The following is a 20,518-nucleotide window of genomic DNA, read 5'->3' on the forward strand; positions in this document are numbered from 1 at the left end:
ATCTCCCTTTGATGCTGCAGTTACCTTAATCCTAGTACTTTTCATTTTCTCTAGAAGAAACCAGCACCTCAATGCATGCACATCAGAGAAGGCAGCAGTCTGAAATAAGACATCTGTATATCAATCTCAACCACCCTTGCATCTTCATTTGCTGCTCCGTAGCATCCCTCTCCTTGACTCTAAACCCATAAATTACCCTGAAATAAAGAGAAACTCTGCTGTAAACTGGATGCCTGGATGATGTTTTATAGCATCTCCACAAATGTTGCCAGGGGCGTCATCGGCCTCCTCACACCATTTATTTAAAAGAGTGGCAGGGCACCGGTTAGAAACGTTATGGACCTAAAGAACATTCAGCCACTTCACACAAAAGATGTCAACAAGAAAGAGAACTTAAGGAAGAATACATCCGGAAATGTGCAGTGTGATTAGAAAAATCCATCAGCTCCCACTGCCACATTTCCAAATATTTTTACCAAGTGAAAAAGCAACCACCGAGTCAGAAAGTATCTTGAATGCACTATATCCACAAGGGTACTTCACAAGCAATGCCGTAGATGTTCTCAGTGCTGTGGAGTTGGAGAAAAAGAATAGTTCTTCTATAGACACGCAAGGCATATTGCATTTGGTTTATTAACCCCTTGACATGAGACGTCTGTTGCCTCTAACCTAGCTTGTCTCTGCATAAGTAAAAACACGGGTTAAGGGTTCTGAGTTTCATCTAAATAAATTACCATACCATTTAACATCCAAATGATTTTTTTTTTCAATGTATCTTCAAAATTCCTGGCTATACTAAGCATCTAAACTCACAGACTATCTGACATTTGGCTAAGTCTTTCATACAATATCCACCTGATGTTATGAAAGAAATGTATTTGCAATGGCTTTTGCTCTGTAAATGTCATGTGGGTGTCCTTAGGGAATTGCATTTAGCACCTGGCGCCTACCATGAGGCTCTATTAATGAGAGATATAAAGGTTATGTTGAAATTATTGTTTAAAGGTGCTGACATCTCACACACACGCGCACACACACACACACACGCGCGCACACACTCACATTTACAAATTATATATTCAAATATATACTGAGGAGCAACTGTTTTAGGACTTAAGAGAGAACAGAGAGAGGAAGCTATTTCAACCAAGGTGATTCTGTAGATATCTCTATGCAATATAGTGTTCATAATTATCCATTTCCTTTCACTGATTGAAACATTGTTACATAATATTATGGCATCAAACACTGTACTAAGGTTCTGGAGAAAGCAGGAAATACAAAGAAGAATTAAGTCTCTTAGGTATAAGTTGATCAGCTACAAAGGGCTCATTACCATAGCACCAATGCATTCATCCACTAATTCATTTGCCTAACAAATACTGATGATCAGTAAGTAGCAGGCCCTGTCCTAGGGTCTGGTGCTACAACTGTGAGTGAAACCAGGCACCGTCCTGCCTTCCTAGAGCTTGCAATCTAGTGAGAAATGCAGATGATACCAAATTCACATCAGTCAATGGAAAATCTCAACCGTGACAGGTACCCTTGAAGGGAAGGGTGCAGAGCCTTACGAGAAAGAACACCAAGGGGGATTTAACTTTATCAGGGAGTTTAGGGAACATGTCCTGCAGAAGTGATGCTACATCTGAGATCTGACAGTGAGGAGGTTTACTTTAGGGAAGAAGATCCCAGGCCCAGGAAAGGGAGCAAGGGGGACAGCTGGGGCGGGGAGGGGATTGAAAGATGGCCATTGAAAGGGAAGTGCTAACAGTGAGTCAGGAGACAGAAGGAGGGACCAGACCAGGTAGGTGCTAATAGAGCCTACGGAGGACTTTGGTCTTTTTTTCTGCGAGTAATGAGAAAATGCTGAAGGAGTTTAAGCAAAGGCATGAAATCAAAAGATCTACATTTAGGAAATATATTGTTCAGGTTATAGTATGAACACATACTACAGGAAATATTAAGGATACCTCCTAGGTTTGCAACTAAATGAATACAATTAGGGAATACTGGAAGAGAACCAACTACACTGGGGGAAGGTCAAGAGTTCATCTTTGGAATATGTGGAATCGAGAAGCTTTTGAGATACACAGGAGACAAGGTCAAGTACAGAGCTGGATGTATGGATCTGAAGCTCAAAGGGAAGGACTCATTGGGTTACTCTATCTTGGATGTACTTTAGAAAATAATGAAATGGACATGTTTGAGGCCTCCCTCCCTTTGCTAAATTGAGAACAATGGTTATATTCCAATTCAAAGCAGCAAGTGTGAAGGGATATTCCTAGACTTGGAGTCTGACAGCAAGCATCCAAGCCCTGGCTCCTCCAGCTACTAGCTGAGTGTGTTTGAACAAGCACCTTAGCTTTTCTGCACCTTTGTTTACTATAGTCTCCATAAAATTATTAAGGATATACATTTCCTACTTACAGCACAAGGTTGTTTTAAAGGTCAAATGAGTAAAATCATAGAGAAAACTATCTCAAACCTGTGAAATGACAAATAACATTGTCAATAAATGAAATATATCTGCCTGCATACGTTGATATGAAAGACTAGAAAGGAAAGTTAGTTAGCTGCTGACACAATCAACTTGGTTGGAAGGATACAATGTCACTGAATCCCCTCCAACATTTGGATTGACTAAGCAAGTGCTTTTCACCGGCTGGTACCCGAGTGACAGGACATGAATGACAGCAGTATTTGTTCACCTTTTGATCCAGACTGTAGGCCAGCACCCAGTCCTCTTGCTTGGGGTGAAAGAGAAGACTCTGGATATAGAAGGTGAGCCGGTATTTCTGATAGGTTGCCCCTTCATCTGAGCTGATCAATATGCTGCTCTCCATCTCAGGATCACTAAGAAGCATGATCTAAAGAAAGGACAGAGGAGAAAATATAGACAGAGTTAGTAGGAGAGAATAAATACAAGAAATTAAAGCATAAATATAAAGTCCTCTGTACTTGTATATCACAGCACAGAAAGGGGCATCTGGGCCTCTAGATGAAATATTGGTATTTTTATTTCCCAATTTAGTCCCTCATTGCTGAATTGAGCTAAAATACTGTTCAAGGTTAGGTCTGCATACAAATGAGGATTCATTTTTCTGAGGTCCTTCTTTTAAATACCTTCATTTTTGATGTTTGTACTTGTACCTTTAAGTACTGGAAGTTTATTCCTGGGGTCCTCTGTCCCCTGACCTTAGGACCATCACACCTCTGCCTCCTCATCGTCCTGCAGTCAATTCTCCATGTCACTCTTCATCACTCTACTGGTCTTACTGCTCTTTAGTCATGAAAGAGATCCCACTGTTTTGTTCTTTCTAAACTGTCTTCGTGATTTAATTGATTTAAGTGGTTTCATGACCCCTTTGCTCTAGAAGTTTTCCAAAGCACACATCCCCAAAGGCCTTTGGGACCAATATTGATGCTCAGGAAAGTATGTCCTCCCCAAGCCCAATGGGCAGGGTGGTGTAGTGAAAAGGCTTCGGCACCTGAAAGAGCACGTTCAAGTATCAACACTTCTCTGTCATACTGTCACCTTGAAAAGCTACTTAACCTCTGGAGGCCTTGGTTTCCTCAACAATAACTGGGTCTGACAACGCAAGAACTGGCTTTGAATGCCTGGCATAGTGCATATTTTTGACAGGTGATAGCTATGGTTACTATCGACCTCTCAGGATTTAAAAGCCCCTCCAGTCAGTGCAATTTGACTTCTACTCACAGGACCTCAGTGGCACTGGTCTCACTAAAGGTGTGAGTGATTTTCTAGTATTTAAATCCAATAAACACTGAGATACTCAGACCTAGCTGTCCCTTAGTTAAGCGCTTAGCAGTCTTTGTTACCACGGACAATTCCATCCTTCTGGAAGCATTTTCTTCCAGGGGCTTCTGTAACACCATACTTCTCTGGTTCTCCTTTCTACCTCTTTTGAATACTCAACTTTCTCTGATTACCCTTATAATATGGCCATTCCTCAACCCTCAGTTTTGACTTTCTTCTCTTTTCACTCGACACACTGTTGTTCCTCGGTGACCACTTCCACCCTCACTTTTATTTATTTTTTTCATTACCACCTTTCTGGGGACAACTCGTAAATTAAATGTCAATCTGAGGTCTCCTCTGAGTTTCAGACTTGAAAACTCAGCTGCCTGGTGCCTTCTTCTATTTGGATGTCTCACAACACCTGACACTCAGCATGCCCCAGGATGTACCTCATCCAAGCCCTCCTCCTCCCCAGTGTTTCCTGGTTCAGTGAGTGTCTCCACCAACCACCTATCCCATGTGAAGCCAAATGCCCAACACCATCCCTAACTCTGTTTTTCCATTCATCTCCTATAATTAATTAGTCTCTAAGCTCTGCGTATTTTACCTACTAATTAACTCTAAAATCAGATCCGTTCTCTCCCTGCCCATTGTGATTGCCTTAGTCCAAAATGTGACCATCTCTGTATTGGATTCCTGTAAGACACCCCTAGTCATTCTCACAGCTTCAACCAGTATCCCCTCCAATTCACTTTGCACGCTGTGGCCAGAATAATCTAAAACCATTCAATGGCTAATCTTTGAGCTTCCTATATTCTAAAATTCTTAAAATAGCCTGGTATGATCTGCCCCTTGTGTATGTGTTTGGTTCCATCAGCAACAAAGCCCTTTTGACCTTTATCACCCAGCTCAACCCAACTTCTTTGAATTTCCAATGTTTGCCCAGTGACTGAATGAGCAAATGAGTTTATTTCCTCTTATAATTTGTCCTGTCTTGGGCTGTACCGCCACCAGTCATTAGGGCTACTGCTACACACAGTCTGCACCATGGGGTCCAAAGTACCAAGTAAAGTCAAAAAAAATTTCCATACCTTATAAAATAAAACTATTGAATACTAGGATTTAAAAAATTTACCCATAGTATATATTAGTATTATGAAGTAAGCTTTAAACGAATTCAATGCCTTTAACTGCTAAGATTCATAGTTATTTTCCTCTCTTATTCCTTTATAGCTTCCAAGACAAGTCTACTTTCTTTTTCTCAAATACTTGCTTTGGCTTCATTGAAATAAGTTATTACTAGTTATCAGCAAATTTCTGAGAAATGGATGCAGTATAGTTTTTTTTTTTTTTCATTCATGTGTGAATAATCTAGGGGAAAAGCTCTGCAATGGGTTATTCATAGACAATAAATTTCTCCTCCCTTGGCACTGTGAAGGGTAGGGACTACTGGTAAAAGCACCCCTGCTGCCCTTGAAAAAGCCTAAGAGGGTGCACCCATGCTCCTTGCAGAGTCTGCAAGGACAAATATACAGGGAAAGAATGAAGCTTTCATAACCACCCTCTCTTGCTTCCCGGCACGTACCGATGAGCTACATAACAGGTAATGAAATCATTTCTCCCCTGGTGCAGAGAAATTAAACTGCTTATTTTATGCAGGTATAAAGAAGCTTCATGCCTATGATTTTAATTAGAAGATAAGACCAACATCATAAATGAACTTTAGTTTATATACCATGAGTTACAATATACTGAATAAGGGTTACCACCAAATATCTACTGCAATGTACTCTCTTCGTCCAGCCCTGTTTCTTCCTGCACACACACTACATTACTTGCATACACAAACACATTAATCCGCACACAAATGAGGCATATATGTGTGCACACATACGCTTACACATATATCGCTGTGGCACATATATGCATGCACACATACAGAAATACACTTATATACAAGGTGTATTGAGATTGTGTGTTGGTTTTAGGGTGCTTTTGTTGGCAAGAGGACATTTTTATTGCAACCTTTCTCTGACATTCTCATCAGAAATCCTTTTTTTTGCATATACCCTGAGAAAACCATAATTCAAAAAGAGTCATGTACATGGAAGCAACCTAAGTGTCCAATGACAGATGAATGGATAAAGAAGGTATGGCACATATATACAATGGAATATTACTCAACCATAAAAAGAAACGAAATTGAGTTATTTGTAGGGAGGTGGATAGACCTAGAGTCTGTCATACAGAGTGAAGTAAGTCAGAAACAGAAAAACAAATACCGTATGCTACCACATATATATGGAATCTAAAAAAAAAAAAAATGATTCTGAAGAACCTAGGGGCAGGACAGGAATAAAGACGCAGACGTAGAGAATGGACTTGAGGACACGGGGAGGGGGAAGGGTAAGCTGAGACGAAGTGAGAGAGTGGCAGTGACATACATACACTACCAAATGTAAAATAGCTAGCTAGTGGGAAGCAGCCGCATAGCATAGGGAGATGAGCTCAGTGCTTTGTGACCACCTAGAGGGGTGGGATAGGGAGGGTGGGAGGGAGATGCAAGAGGGAGGAGATGTGGGGATATATGTATATGTATAGCTGATTCACTTTGTTATACAGCAGCAACTAACACAACAATGTAAAGCAATTATACCTCAATAAAGATGTTAAAAAAATCCTTTTATATACTTTGATATCACTGGCAGTGTCTGTATTCAATCCTAGTGTATGAGAAGAATGGAAGGAGGGACGTAGAAACCTACATGTTTTGGATTCCTAACCTGTGCTGGGCACTTAACAGGGTATTTTATCGAAACCTGAAACAAATTATGTGACATATCATTACTTGCATTTTACAGGTAAAGAAACTGAGGCTCAGAGGAGGAAAGCAACTTGCCTATTACCTCCTCTGATGGACTCAAATGCCACCACCTCTTGCCACACACATACATACTAACACTAATGCTTTTCTGGACCTTGAAATCTTAGCACTTTGTGCTTTACCAAGGGACAAGGGAACGTCAGAGAAGCAGCTCTTTATTCTTTTTTAAGCAACTCTAAGAAATCCACACACCAAAAAGCAGTTTCAAGAAAGCCCCTTTCCTCCTCTGACTCATATCCACCTTTGGCCAAGAGGACATGACGAATTAAATGAATAGGAATCCAAAGGAGAAACAGAAAGTTAGTGCTAAAAAAAAAAGAAAAAGAAAAAGAGGGAACCATAATATTAACATAAATAGAATCAGAAAGCAAAGCCTCAGCAGAAGTTAAGCCTCAAGGTAAAATATGTATATTGTGTATGAATCTACGTAACTACTTCTATAACTACATATATAAAGAAAATCATCCCATGCCCACCAAGATTGTTACTGGGAAGAAGGGATTTCAAAGGTAAATGCCTAAGAGGTCAAAGCAGGTAAACTAAGTGAGCAAAGCAGATAAAGCAAAACAAGGAGTGGTAAGAACTATGCCAACACGGAAAGTACACACCTTTCCTTAAAACGTTTAAAATGAGATTGTTACAAAACAGTTTTTACTCACATTCAATATGTCTGTGGACTGAATTTATGAAATAGGAATGTGACTCTTGGCATAGTTACGACAGTTTGATCCTACAGACCCAAAAAAATTTACAACCCTTGCCTTTGAATCTTTAATTGCAGGTATATACATATAAAACTTATGGCAATACCTGTTAAGACATCTGTGAATTCTGCATTTATGTGATTTTGCTAATATGAACAGGGAAGAGTTCCCACTGGAGATTTTTTGTTTTGTTTTATTTTGCTTTTGCTTCAGTTTGCTTTGATTCTTTATCTAGCTTGTCCTGACACAACATCTGCAGTGGGTGTATGCATGTGCTGGAAGAGGAGAAGGGGGTCTTTCATTTCGGGTTGAGCAGAGTTATTAATGCCATAGGTTCTGGGGGCAGGTGTCTTGAGTTCAAATCTTCAGTCTGCTACTTTATGTGTAAACGTGAGGATATTACCCAGTTTTTCCAATCAGTTATCTCATCTATGAAAAAAACAGATAATAATTATCTCTAACTCACAATGCTCTTGAGAGGATTAAATGAGATAATGATTAAAGAGCTTAGCACAGGGCCTTAACGGCTAAATAAACATGAACCTGGATCTATAAATCACCCAGGATAAGAGCACAACTGAAGTCAGAAGTGATGCCAAGCAGGTTGGAGATTTGGGGATTATTTGCCTCCCTCTTGGCTCCCTGAGTTTTGTAGATAAAAACCAAAGGGATGGGTGGTGGGGGTAAGGGGGAGCTGCTGTTCAATGGGTATAAAGCTTCAGGCCTGCAAGACGATCAAGTTCTAGAGATCTGCTGTACAACTTTGCACTTATAGTTAACAATACTGCACTGCGCAATTGGAAGAGTTTGGTAAGACGGTAGCTCTCACGTTATGCATTTTAGTACCACAATTTTTAAAAAACGTGAAAGGATGAGGGAGAACAAAACTACAATTTACACTTATTTTACATTCCTTGTAACATTTTAAGAAAAACACACTATTTTAGCAAATAGCAACACCGCCAAAATGAACACCAATCAGTAGGTAATTGTCAATTCACTAAACACCATTGCACTTTGAATGACCACTCTCATCTCTTCAATGGGAGGCTCTGGCCCATGAAGGAATTAAACACACCACTGCTTTAGGGGTAAGAACCTCATACAGCCTGTCTCTATGGATTTGGGCATTTATGGTACATGAATTGTCTGTATCTCAGATTAGAGATGGACAAGTTTTAGAGTTTACCAACATACAGATGGTACAATATCTTTTTTTTCTTTCTTTTTTTGGACCTGTAATTCTTTTTGTAGGAAATTCCTGGGAAACTTGAATAATGGTGGCCCTAATTTTAATGGCGGGTTGCAAATTACAAAAGACACAGATGTAAGTCAGGAATCAGGCAAGGCTTTGCTTCAGCAACTCAGATTTTCAAAAGCCTATAGGCTTATTTGTGTCTAAACCAGTCAAACTTAGTATTGAAGATGTCAAAATCCTCCCCAGAAATCTTTCCAGAATGCCCACCTTCCTGCTGCTGGGTGAGTCTTATAATATCCAAATTGTAAAATTAATGAATATGTTACTTATTTCAGTTGCCATGCTCTGGTTCTCCTGTGTGCAATCTATAAAATGGGGTGAAAGTTGTAGGTTTCTCAGCCTCTCACTCTGCCAGAATCCCAGAAATGCAAAGGAAACAAATTGTAGTTCAATGCTTTGAAAACAGTCTTTGAATAGGAATAAGTAGACTTCCTCTGAATAGAAAAGGAGAAATGCTATAATTTACTGTATAATTGAGTCCTAACGGGAGACTCTTAGCACAGTTAGTGCTCAGTAAGAAATAACAATAATATCAATACAAGCTCACAAAGAATATAAGAGATATTCTTTAGGCTGACCCCTAAACCTACTGACATAATCGATATGTTGTTGAATATTGACTTACAAACAAATAAAGCCTGTTACAGATAAGGGTCTTAATCACAATATAACAATATACCAGTATTCGCTCCCCACCGCCCATCTATCTATTTATCTCTCTATCTAACATCTCCTCTCATAGCAGGTTATAGCTGGCAAGAAAAGGGGCTGCCCTCAGGGGACATTTAGCAATGTATGGAAACATTTTTTTCTATTGAGTTATAATTAACATACAATATTATATTACTTTCAGGTGTACAACATGGTGATTTGTATTTTTATACATTTTGACATGATCACTGCAATAAGACCAGATACCATCCTGTTACCAAAGTTGTTACAATATTATTGACTACATTCTCTGTGTGTACATTACATCCCCCATGACATTTATTTTATAGCTGCAACTTTGTACCTCTGATCCCCGTCACCTATTTCATCTATTCCCCCTCCCTGGAGACATTTTAATTGTCACAACTAGGGTCAGGAAAGAGAGTAACTGGCATCTACTGGGTAGAGGCCAGGGATGCTGTTAAATAATTACAATGCACAGGACAGCACTGGACAACAAATAATTATGTAGCCCAAAATGTCGATAGTGCTGCTACTGAGAAACCTTGTTACAATATTTGTGCATTTATAAGTATATATATATGTATATACACACACACATATATCCTATTTTGGGAAAAATTTGTAAACTACATATACATTTTTCAGGTATAACATCAATTCGTATTTATGTTTATATGCAAGTCCCTTTCACCCATTAGTATTTATACATGCCATTCTCTTTACCAAGATTAGACTCCCCACCTTTCCACTCCAACCCATTTTATTAAGCATATTTCTCCTTGTCCTTCAGAATTTAACTCAAGCATCAGCAGTAAAGCAACAATCATTGAGGCCAATCAGGAAAAAAATATATAAAAATCCCAAATCAACAACAACAAAAAACAACTCAATTAAAAAATGAGCAAAGGACTTGAATAGACATTTTTCAAAACTATATATATAATATATATCTGGTGAGGATTTAGGGAAATTGGAATCCTTGTGCATTGTTGATGTGAATTCTAAATGGTGCAGGTGCTATGGAAAACAGTATAGTAGTTCCTCAAAAAAAAAAACATGGAATTACAGATGATCCATCCTTTTCACTTCTGGATATATGCCCTAAAGAATTGAAAGCAGGATCTCAAAGAGATATTTGTACATCCATGTTCAAAATACCATTATTAACAATAGCCAAAATGTGGAAGCAACCCAAGTGTCCACTGATGGAGGAATAAACAAAATGTGGTATATACATATAATGGAATATTATTCAGTCGTAAAAAGGAAAGGAATTCTGACACATGCTACAACATGGATTAAACGTAAAGACGTTATGTTAAGTGAAATAAGCCAAAAGACAAACACTGTATGATTTCTATTAGAGTACCTAGACTAGTCAAATTCATAAAGACAGAAAGTAGAATAATGGCTGCCAGAAGCTGGGGGAAAACGGAGAATGAGGAGTTGTCTAATGGGCATAGTTTTACCAGATGGAAAGAGTTCTGGAGTCTGGCTGCACAACAATGTGAATGTACTTAACACTACTGAAATGTACATCTAAAAATGGTTAAGGTGGTAAACTATATGTTATGTGTATTTCACCACAATTTAAAAAAAACACAGAAAGAAAAATATAAAATTAGATATGAGATGAGATAAAACAACTTGCTAAGAAAATTTGAAAACTAATCAGACATATAAACACTATTCATTCAACCATTATTTACAGAGTCTTTACTTTATTCCAGGCTGTATTATAAAGACCAGGATAAGGGCAATAATCAAACCAAATGAAAAACCCTGCCCTCAGAGAAATTGCATCCTAGTGAGGGGAGAATAGACAATAAACAAACAAAAAGGTAAAGTATGTAGCTTATCAGATGGTGACGAGTCCTTTAGATTAAAATAAATCAGGAAAGGAGATAGGAAGTACTGAAGGGGAGGGTCTGAAATTTGAGTAGCAGGGTCAGGAAAGGCCTCACTGAGAAGGGGACATTTCAGAAAGGCTGTAGGAGTCCACTGAGCTAGAACAGAGCGAAGGAAGTAGAGAGTTGAGCATGGGGGCAGTAGGTGATATGAGCACCCTGGCTTTATCTCAAGGGATGTGGAAAGCATTGGCGGGCTTCGAGCAAGGCGATGTAGGCTATGGCTTGTATTTTGATCCTTTAACTCCAGCTGAATAGAGCATTGTGGGAGGTGGGGAATAGCAGGTAAAGAATCAGAGAGACCAGTAAGAGGCCACTGAAATGATCCAGGTAGGAGAGGCTGATGATGGAGTGCCGTCTCAGTTACTGAGATGTGGTCCATCTATGGGGATAAAGGAAAAGTCAAAAAGGTCTGCTTACAGATGAGCTGTAGGGAGTAAGAGAAAGTGAGAGGTCTCATTAAAAAATAAAAAGTTTTATACCTGTATGTTCATTTCAGTGTTGTTTATCATGATCAAAAATTGGAAATAACTCAAATGGTCAGGTAGGTTTTTGGCCTGAACAAGTGGGAAAACAGAATTGCTTGTTTATGAGACAGGAAAGCTTATGGGAGGAGCAGATTGGGGGCTTTGGAAATGAGGAATATGATTTTGAAAAGGCTAGGTGTCAGATGCCTAACAGACATCCAGAGGGGCTGATGAGTAGACAGTGGATAGAGCGGGCTGGCCTGCAGATAAGAATTTAGGAGACTTCAGTGTTTGAACAGCATTTAGATATGAATCTGGAGATCACAGAGACAGCAAATATAGATAGAAAAGAGTCTGAGAACTGGGCTCTAGCACACTGTTTAAGGGTCAAAAATGTAAGGAGGGACCAGAAATGAAGTGTGAGAAGGAGAAGGAAGACCCAGAGAGTGTGATGTCCTCAAAACTTTGAAACCAAGGAAAGAAAGTGTATCAGGAAAGAGAGTGTCCAACTGTGTCAAATGCAGCTGACAGTTCAGTAAGATGAGCTCTGGAGAACTGACCACTGAATCTAGCAATGTGGAGGATATTGGTGACCATGGCCAAGACTGTGGAGTGAAACATGCAGACAGTCAGTGTTGATGCAAGTATACATTGGCATGACTGTTCTGGAAAGCAATGTAGCAATACGGAACAAGATTCATAAATATTCATACTTTTGACCCTGTAATTTCTCTTCTAGGAATCTGTCCAAGGAAACCATCAGGGACCCAATGAAAGACTTATGCACCTGTGTGTTCATCTCAGCGTTATTTATAACACTAAAACATTGGAAACAAACCAAATAGCTGATAGAATAATTAAATAAAGTAGGCTAAATCCATTCAATGGAATATTATGCAGCTATTAAGTATGAATTCAAATAGTTTTATGACACGTGAAAAATAATCATATGTGGAAGCCGTGCATAAAAAGCAGGCTGAAAATACATGAGGCATAATTTCAAATTTGGTAAAAACTGTTTCTATCTCATGCCCATATTTATGCACAAATGAACAACTTGAAGGAAAAATTCACTACATGTTAGCAGTAGGTGTTACTGTGCAGCAAGATCATGAGTCATTTTCATTTTTTTTCTTACACTTTTCTATTTTTTCCCTATTATTCTGCTATTCTGCAATGAGCAGATATTACCTGCTCATAAAAATGAAATGTTTCTCTCTCTCTCACCACACATACCCACACTTTCCCATTAGCCCTTTCGAGAATCCCAACAGAATTATGCTGCCCATTGCCTGCCGGTGGAAAAACTGAGAAGCTGGACCAGTATCTGTCCACACTGCGAGCACTGCTCTGAGGGCAGGACAGGCATGGGTGAAGGCGGGGTAGCTACCGGGCGTACCTCATTGAGATGGCAGCAAGAGCACCTCCCAGCTCAGGGAGTGCTGGTCCTGACCTCCTCTCGAGCAGGAGTCCTGGCTGTCCGCCCCACTCAGGCTGTAAACCATCTGGCCTGCCTTGCACTGCATGGTGGCTCTCCCCTGGCCCAGCTATGATCATGAGCATGGCATTTCCTCTCCGTAAGAAACTCCAGTACCCTCAACAGCTCATGAAAACCAAGTCTGGCACCTCAGACATTTCTTAAGTGGGCCCCCATATTGTTCTCAGGCTTGATCTCTACAACCCAACCATATACCCTAGCCAAGCACCCCTCTAACATTCCCATCTTTGCTAATGTTCCTCCTTACCTAGAAAGCCCAGCATTTTCCCTGGTCCATGCCTTCCTTCCAGGCCCTTTGTAATTCCCTCCCTTCCATGAAGCCTCTCAACTGCTCCAGGGGAACGATCTCTACCTTCCATGAACTCCATTGGCAAATTCGTGATCACACTGAACTATGGCTTCATGTTTAAAATATGTGAAAAGTTATAAACATTTTATATATTTTAACATATTAGTTAAATTTTGTTTCACTTGTAGTCATCTCACTTTGCCCCCTGGATGTTAAGTGCCTTAAAGACAGAGAGCGTCACTGATATCACATCCGCTGGTCTTTGCTGTGCTCAGTGAAGCACATACTCAATCAATATCTGATGTGCGGCTGAGTGAAGGTCGCTCAAGGGTTTCAAAGTTTGCTTGACCAAACGTTCACTGCATTGGATCTGTGGCTTACCAGGGCCCCGTCCAGAGAAGCCGGCTCCATCTCAGTGAGAGCAGTCAGCAAACCTTTATGTGAAGCAAGCACTGCCCACTGGCAGTCCAGGTATCCCCAGCCCTACCTGTGGTAATTATCACTTAGGGCAGTCTCTCTGTCAATCTAGTTCCTCTTTGTCAAAGTCTAATACAGATAAGTTAATAAATTGATGGCCATGTTATTTTTCTGCAAGATGTTCAACTCCAATATTTTTAAGAAAGCAAGTCTAACCCTGGGAGAGAAGGAAAAAGAAGTTTCATAAGTTTTTTTAAAAAACCTGAAATCTATAGGATTGGGTTGGAAGTCATTTTCATTACTTTTGTTGAATTATTTTTAATGTTTTGTTATGGTTTGATTTGAGGGTCTTTTGGTTTATTTGTTTGGTCTCTGTCCATCTTAGGAGCACTAAAGAAAGATGCATGTACTCCTGAGATCAGATGCAGGGTGCTGAGACATAGGTTAGATGGGACGAAGGCATAGGATTTGGTAACCAGATGTATTGGGAAAGGTTTAGAGAAATATCAAACTAGCTCAATCAAGATCATCCACATTATTTGCTGTTTCAAGCATCCAACTTTTTACTGTGCACATCTGGGACCACAGTGGAACCCCAGAGTTAAGAATCGCTGCTCAGAATCCTAAAATCAGAAAGGCAATGACTATATGAAGAGATAAAGAAAAAGTGCTCACCAGCATGCATATTATCTACCACAAAAGAAACTTAATTTATAAGCATCTTGTTGAAGCTGCGGGGGAGGAAGATCCTGAAAAGATTCTAGCGCACAAGGGATGGTAAACGGAAATTAACTGCACTGCACCCATTATGACTAATTTAAGAATCGCAGATTGTCACTGATACAGTATTTATTTATTGTGCTAGCTTTAGTATTTCATTCAGTGAACATTATAAAAAAGGGACAAGGACTTTTATAAGTTCACCTGCTAATCCTATTTTTCCCATTGGATCTTGAATTCTTCATATGAGAAGCCTTCAACCTAGGCAATTTTCAAGGACTTAACCCTACTGGGATTAGCAATTTGGGAACAATTATTCTAGTCAGGAGAGGCAAGACAAGCATTAGGTTATCCCAAGGAAAACAATCAGGGGAGTAAATATGCTTGGAAGTGTCCTGTGTCCTGGCCTAGTTGGAAGAGACTAGGCAGTGGAGAGCTTCATTAGCATAGGGAACAAGGTCACTACATTCCGGGAACACCTCCTGGCTCAATAAGAATGATGAGCATGTGAACATGAGTTGGAGTTAGAGCTCAACTCCTCACCCCCATCGCCGCCCACACTTCCGAGGGGCAGGGATGGGCTCACATACAGCTAAACGCTGGATGTGATCAACGGGGAGTCAGGCAACTTTCTGAGGCAGCAGCCCCTGGGGCCAATGGACCACCTCAAAGCCAGGCTGTCCTAACCAGTGGTCCCTCACAGTCCCTCACCAGTGCAGGAACCATCCTAAGGAAAGGAAATGGTGGCACTGAGCCCATTCGCCCAGACCAGAGACATTTAGCTCCCAGAAAGAGTGAAAATCAAAAGGAACCAGACCCTGCAAGGAGCTGGGCAGACCCTTGATCTGTGCGTTCCACCCCCAGCTCAAGACACCTGCTGTGCATCCCTTCACCCTCAGCTGAAGTTAATATCAAGGCGTTCGCGTGGCATTGCATTTTATATCTTGCCAAGTCCTTCCTCAGCTATTTTCCCCTCCATCCTCCCTCTGCTCCCTGAGGAAGGCAGGGCTGGCATTATTACCCACTGTATTAGTTCCCTGTGGCTGGAAACAAATTAGCACAAGCTTAACGGCTTAAAACAACATAATTTTATTATTTTACAGTTCGGGATGTCAGAGGCCCAAAATGGGTCTCACTGGACTGAAGTCAAGGTGTCAGCAGGGTGGCATTCTTTCCTGGAGGCTCTAGGTGAGAATCTGTTTCCTTGCCTTTGCCAGCTTCTAGAGGCTACCCCCAACTCCTTGGCTCAAAGCCCCCTTCCATCTTCAAAGCCAGCAATGGCCAGTCCAGTCTTTCTCATATCACCTCACTCTGACCCTTCCTCCCTCTTATGAACCGTTGACTAAAAAAAAAGCACAACTTAAAAGTTGAGAATTATGTGTATTTGACAGACTTGCTGAGGACTTAAGCCTGGGAGGCAGCCTCTCAGTCCAGAGGGACTGCTGTGAAAAGGTCAGGAAGGAGCCACGATGTACAGGAGTTTCTGCAACAAAAACCAGGCACTCCGAACATTAAGAGATTACTGTTAGTTAAAGAAAAAGCAACATGAAAGGATGCTCAAGATCACTAATCATTAGAGAAATGCCAATCAAAACCACAGTGAGGTATCACCTCACACCAGTCAGAATGGCCATCATCAAAAAGTCTACAAACAGTAAATGTTGGAGAGGGTGTGGAGAAAAGGGAACCCTCCTGCACTGTTGGTGGGAATGTAAATTGTTACAGCCACTATGGAGAACAGTATGGAGGTTCCTTAAAAAACCAAAAATAGAACTATCATACGACCCAGCAATCCCACTACTGGGCATATACCCTGAGAAAACCATAATTCAAAAAGAGTCATGTACCACAATGTTCATTGCAGCTCTATTTACAATAGCCAGGACATGGAAGCAACCTAAGTGTCCATCGACAGATGAATGGATAAAGAAGATGTGGCACATATATACAATGGAATATTACTCAGCCATAAAAAGGAACGAAATTGGGTCATTTGTAGAGATGTGGATGGACCTAGAGACTGTCATACAGAGTGAAGTAAGCCAGAAAAAGAAAAATAAATACCGTATGCTAACACATATATATGGAATCTAAAAAATAAAAAAAATCGTTCTGAAGAACCTAGGGGCAGGACAGGAATAAAGACACAGACATACAGAATGAACTTGAGGACACGGGGAGGGGGAAGGGTAAGCTGGGACGAAGCGAGAGAGTGGCATGAACTTATATATACTACCAAACGTAAAATAGCTAGCTAGTGGGAAGCAGCCGCATAGCACAGGGAGATCAGCTGGGTGCTTTGTGACCACCTAGAGGCGTGGGATAAGGAGGGTGGGAGGGAGAGAGAGAGAGGAGATATGGGGATATATGTATATGTATAGCTGATTCACTTTGTTGTAGAGCGGAAACTAACACACCATTGTAGAGCAATTATACTCTAATAAAGATGTTTAAGAAAAGAAAAGAAAGAACAAACATCTCAAGTAAATGAATTTAGCACTTTTCTATATATGGGAAGATACAAGAGTCTGGGCTCATTAAAATAATTCACTTGATATGCACCTGAACTACCTAGGGCCAGTATCCTGTTTTTCCCCAACCTGAATCACCTCAGGGTACACAGTTGGGATTGGCTGCAGTGGCTCGATGACCACAACATCTTTTGTTTACTGATGCAGCAGGCAACAGTCTTTGTCCACAGCACTTTTAAGGACCCTTGTGAATACAATGGCCCACCTGGAGAATCCAGAGGGCTCCCCTGGCAATTGTGCCAGGCAGGTACTCTCTGTAATGATCGCCATCCTGTTCCAGGAAGTTTCCAGACAGGCAGGGGAGAGAAAGCCACAATAACAGTCAAATATTTTAACGTCAGAGGATGAACAGCCTTAATTCCATCTAGAACTTGAATTCCCCCTTCACAGATTCCAGGGATTAGGATGTTTCCAGGAGGTCCTTTATTCTGCCTACCACACCCCATTCCAGAGGCAAGGAAATGCCAAGCCTGCACCTGGTGACTTGCCGAGGTCACAGCTGGTCACCAAGTATGAAAACTGGGGCTCAAACTCAGAACTTGACCTTCCAAGTTGAGTGCCCTATCCTTGCTGTGCTCTGTATTGGTGACACGGTGAAGGAGAGTGAGAGGACACAGCAAGGGAACAACAGAGTGAGTGCAAACACAGGAGCAGAAAAGAATCAAACAGAGAGCAGGAGAGACTTTTGTCCACCATCCTCCCCCTTTGGTTTCCATCCCTTCAGTTGCAAATTTGACCCCATTCTCCCCAAACAAAAGAGCCCCTGGCAGAATGTATTTTCTTTCCTTTTGGGTTTTCAGGGTGTTGGGTTGTTTCGTGGTGCTTCCTCTCTTTCCCAATGTGATGCAGGAGGGGAGGGGGCAGAGAGGTGGCAATTTTGTCAGGCAGGTACTCTCTGTAATGATCCATCATCCTGCACCGGGCAGTCCCCAGACAGGCAGGGGAGAGAAAGCCACAGTAACTGTCATAAACGGAGAAAAGGGTCTTCCAGGTAACAACGTAATGAGGAGCCCCAGCTGCCGCAGTCAGGGAGAGTGGGAAGAGGCAGGAGAGGAAAGACTGAAAGGGCGAGAGATGGAAGTGCCCAAAGGTTGCAGTTTTACATTTTGCCCCAGTGACTGCTGCCGTGTGTGTGTGTTTTCTCTTCCCATGGCTCAAAGGAAGAAAGCACCACACACACTCTCACAAACTTTGTGTTGTTGTTAAGGATGGAGCAGCACATTTGTCATAAAGGTCCACTGTCATCTCTGATTCCAAAGCTCGCAAAGGATCCACCCCTATGGTGATTTAGATTAATCGCTTCTCCTTAAGAGCTAATAAACAAACTACACTGAGAGAGTTCCTCTCAGCCACAGCCCACTGTTTGGGTGTATAATTGCCGAGAGGGAGAGCAAAGGCATACCAGAGAGTTGTCAAATGTAATGTATAGGTTTTTAAGATCTAATCATTCTCTATGATATTAGATTAAATGACAGTCTGTATTAAAGAGGAAATTACATTTCAGCTTGCTTTCTTCACTTTTCCCCCCTTTCCTAGCTAGGGTTTTCAAAGAGCTCTAATCCCACAGCCAAGGGCCAGGAAACGCCCTTGACAATATACTTGAATAGGATCAGCCCAAGGACTTCCCTGCACCCAGAAGTCTGTCCAGAGAAGCGGGACTGAAACTGCGCACCTCAGATGGGACTTGAACCCACGTGCCAGGACTCGAACCCAGCCAGAACCCAGGTTGGCACTGGAATCCACCGTCTTTTAATTGAGATCACACATCTGGTCTCAGGACTTAATGAAGCTCAGGTTCTTGATGTCTCATTGCAGAAAGAATTCAGTGAGAGACAAAGTGCTAGATAAGAAGTGGATTTATTTAGAGAGACACACACTCCACAGAGTGTGGGCCATCTCAGAAGGCAAAAGGCCCTGATACGGTGGTTAGTTTTTATGGGCTGGGTAATTTCACAGGCTAATGATTATTCCAATTATTTTGGGGAAGGGGGTGGAGATTTCCAGGAATTGGGCCACTGCCCACTTTTCGGCCTTTTACGGGTCGGCCTCGGAACTGCCGTGGCGCTGGTGGGTGTGTTACTTAGCGTATGTTGATGTATTACAATGAGCATATAATGATGCTCAAGGTCCACTGGAAATCAAATCTTCCATCATCTTGGATATAGTTGGTTCTAACTAGTTTTTTTCATGTTCTATAGCTATGTCATTCTTTTAAAGGTTGTGCCCTGCCCCTTTCCCTCCTGTTTCAGGACCCGAGATAAATGGGAATATTCTCTTAGCTGAGTCCCCTCCATCCAGGAGCCCCACGAAATTGGTTCCCCTCACTCCCACCAGAGCTGTGCCATCTTACCCCCTGACCACCCTCACCACAGCTCCAGAGTATTTCTTTCGGTGTTTGTGGTGGTAGAGAGATCCCTTACAGAATCCCATCACATTTAGATTTGCAATCAAACATCCCCTGCTTTTTCATTTAGTCATTCGGTCATGTGGCCAATCATTCGCTCACATTCGCTTATGTGTCAGATTCTAGGATGGGCATGGGAGAAACAAGGTAAGACAAGATTCAAATCCCAACTCCACTTATCAGCTCATTTATTAGTTCCTTGACTTCAAAGCTTCAGTTTTTGCTCCACTGTAAAATCCAAAAGGAACACACCGCCCCACCACCATTAGAGGAGAAAGTAAGAAAGAGAACTATTGTTTGGAAACTTCTGACGCACGTTGGCAAACTCAAATGTTGGGGCTCTTCTTTCCCTTCTGCTCCCCACAGGGCTGAGAACAGTTATTCTCAATTAAGATGGTGACAAACACAGAGGATCAGTTTGAAGAAGGAGGCGAGTCACTCAGATTGCAGAGCTGAGATGTAGGAAGTAAAAAACATGTAAAGATTGATACCCACTGTTGTAGAAGGATGTGTCGGTCCCTAAAGCACAGGAAAGAAGCAGTGGGACAGTCATCCAGTATCGTGCATGCTTGGGATACACAATGTCAGATTACAGAGAACAGACCCATTAGCCTGGAGGTCATAGTCTCTCACTCACTGGTTCCAACAGAACTTTCCAATCCCATGTCCTCAGGGTGCCTATACTCTTGAAAAGAGTCATCCAATTCACTCTTCCCCAAACATCTTACTTTGCCACCTCCAAGCCACTGCTAATCCCATTCCTCTTCCTGGAAAGCTCTTTTTACACTCTATACACCTAAACCCTATCTGTCCTTTAAGGCCAAACCCAACGTCCTCTAAGAAAGCTCCGTGGATTCCTCCCTTTTCCCTCTGTAGTGCTTTTTAGAGCTGTGACTACCTGCTTAAATTACAGTAAAACTGTAAGCTCTTTCATGGCAGGGAGAGTTCCCCCATCTTTTTATCCCCACACCCCCAAAGTCCGAGTTAGTGTCTTTCAGAGGGAG

General features: G+C 41.4%; 1 protein-coding gene across 1 annotated transcript in view; it reads right to left on the minus strand.

Moving 5' to 3' along the window:
* Nucleotides 1-20,518, minus strand: part of SORCS3 (sortilin related VPS10 domain containing receptor 3) — a 596,683-nt gene that overhangs the window by 284,812 nt on the left and 291,353 nt on the right. Inside the window, exon 4 of the mRNA XM_061193540.1 lies at nucleotides 2,709-2,867. Within this exon, the coding sequence (XP_061049523.1) occupies nucleotides 2,709-2,867 (159 nt within the window). The remainder of the gene's footprint in view (nucleotides 1-2,708; nucleotides 2,868-20,518) is intronic.

Source organism: Eubalaena glacialis, chromosome 1, assembly GCF_028564815.1.
Source record: "Eubalaena glacialis isolate mEubGla1 chromosome 1, mEubGla1.1.hap2.+ XY, whole genome shotgun sequence".
In the NCBI taxonomy this organism is placed as follows: Eukaryota; Metazoa; Chordata; class Mammalia; order Artiodactyla; family Balaenidae; genus Eubalaena; species Eubalaena glacialis.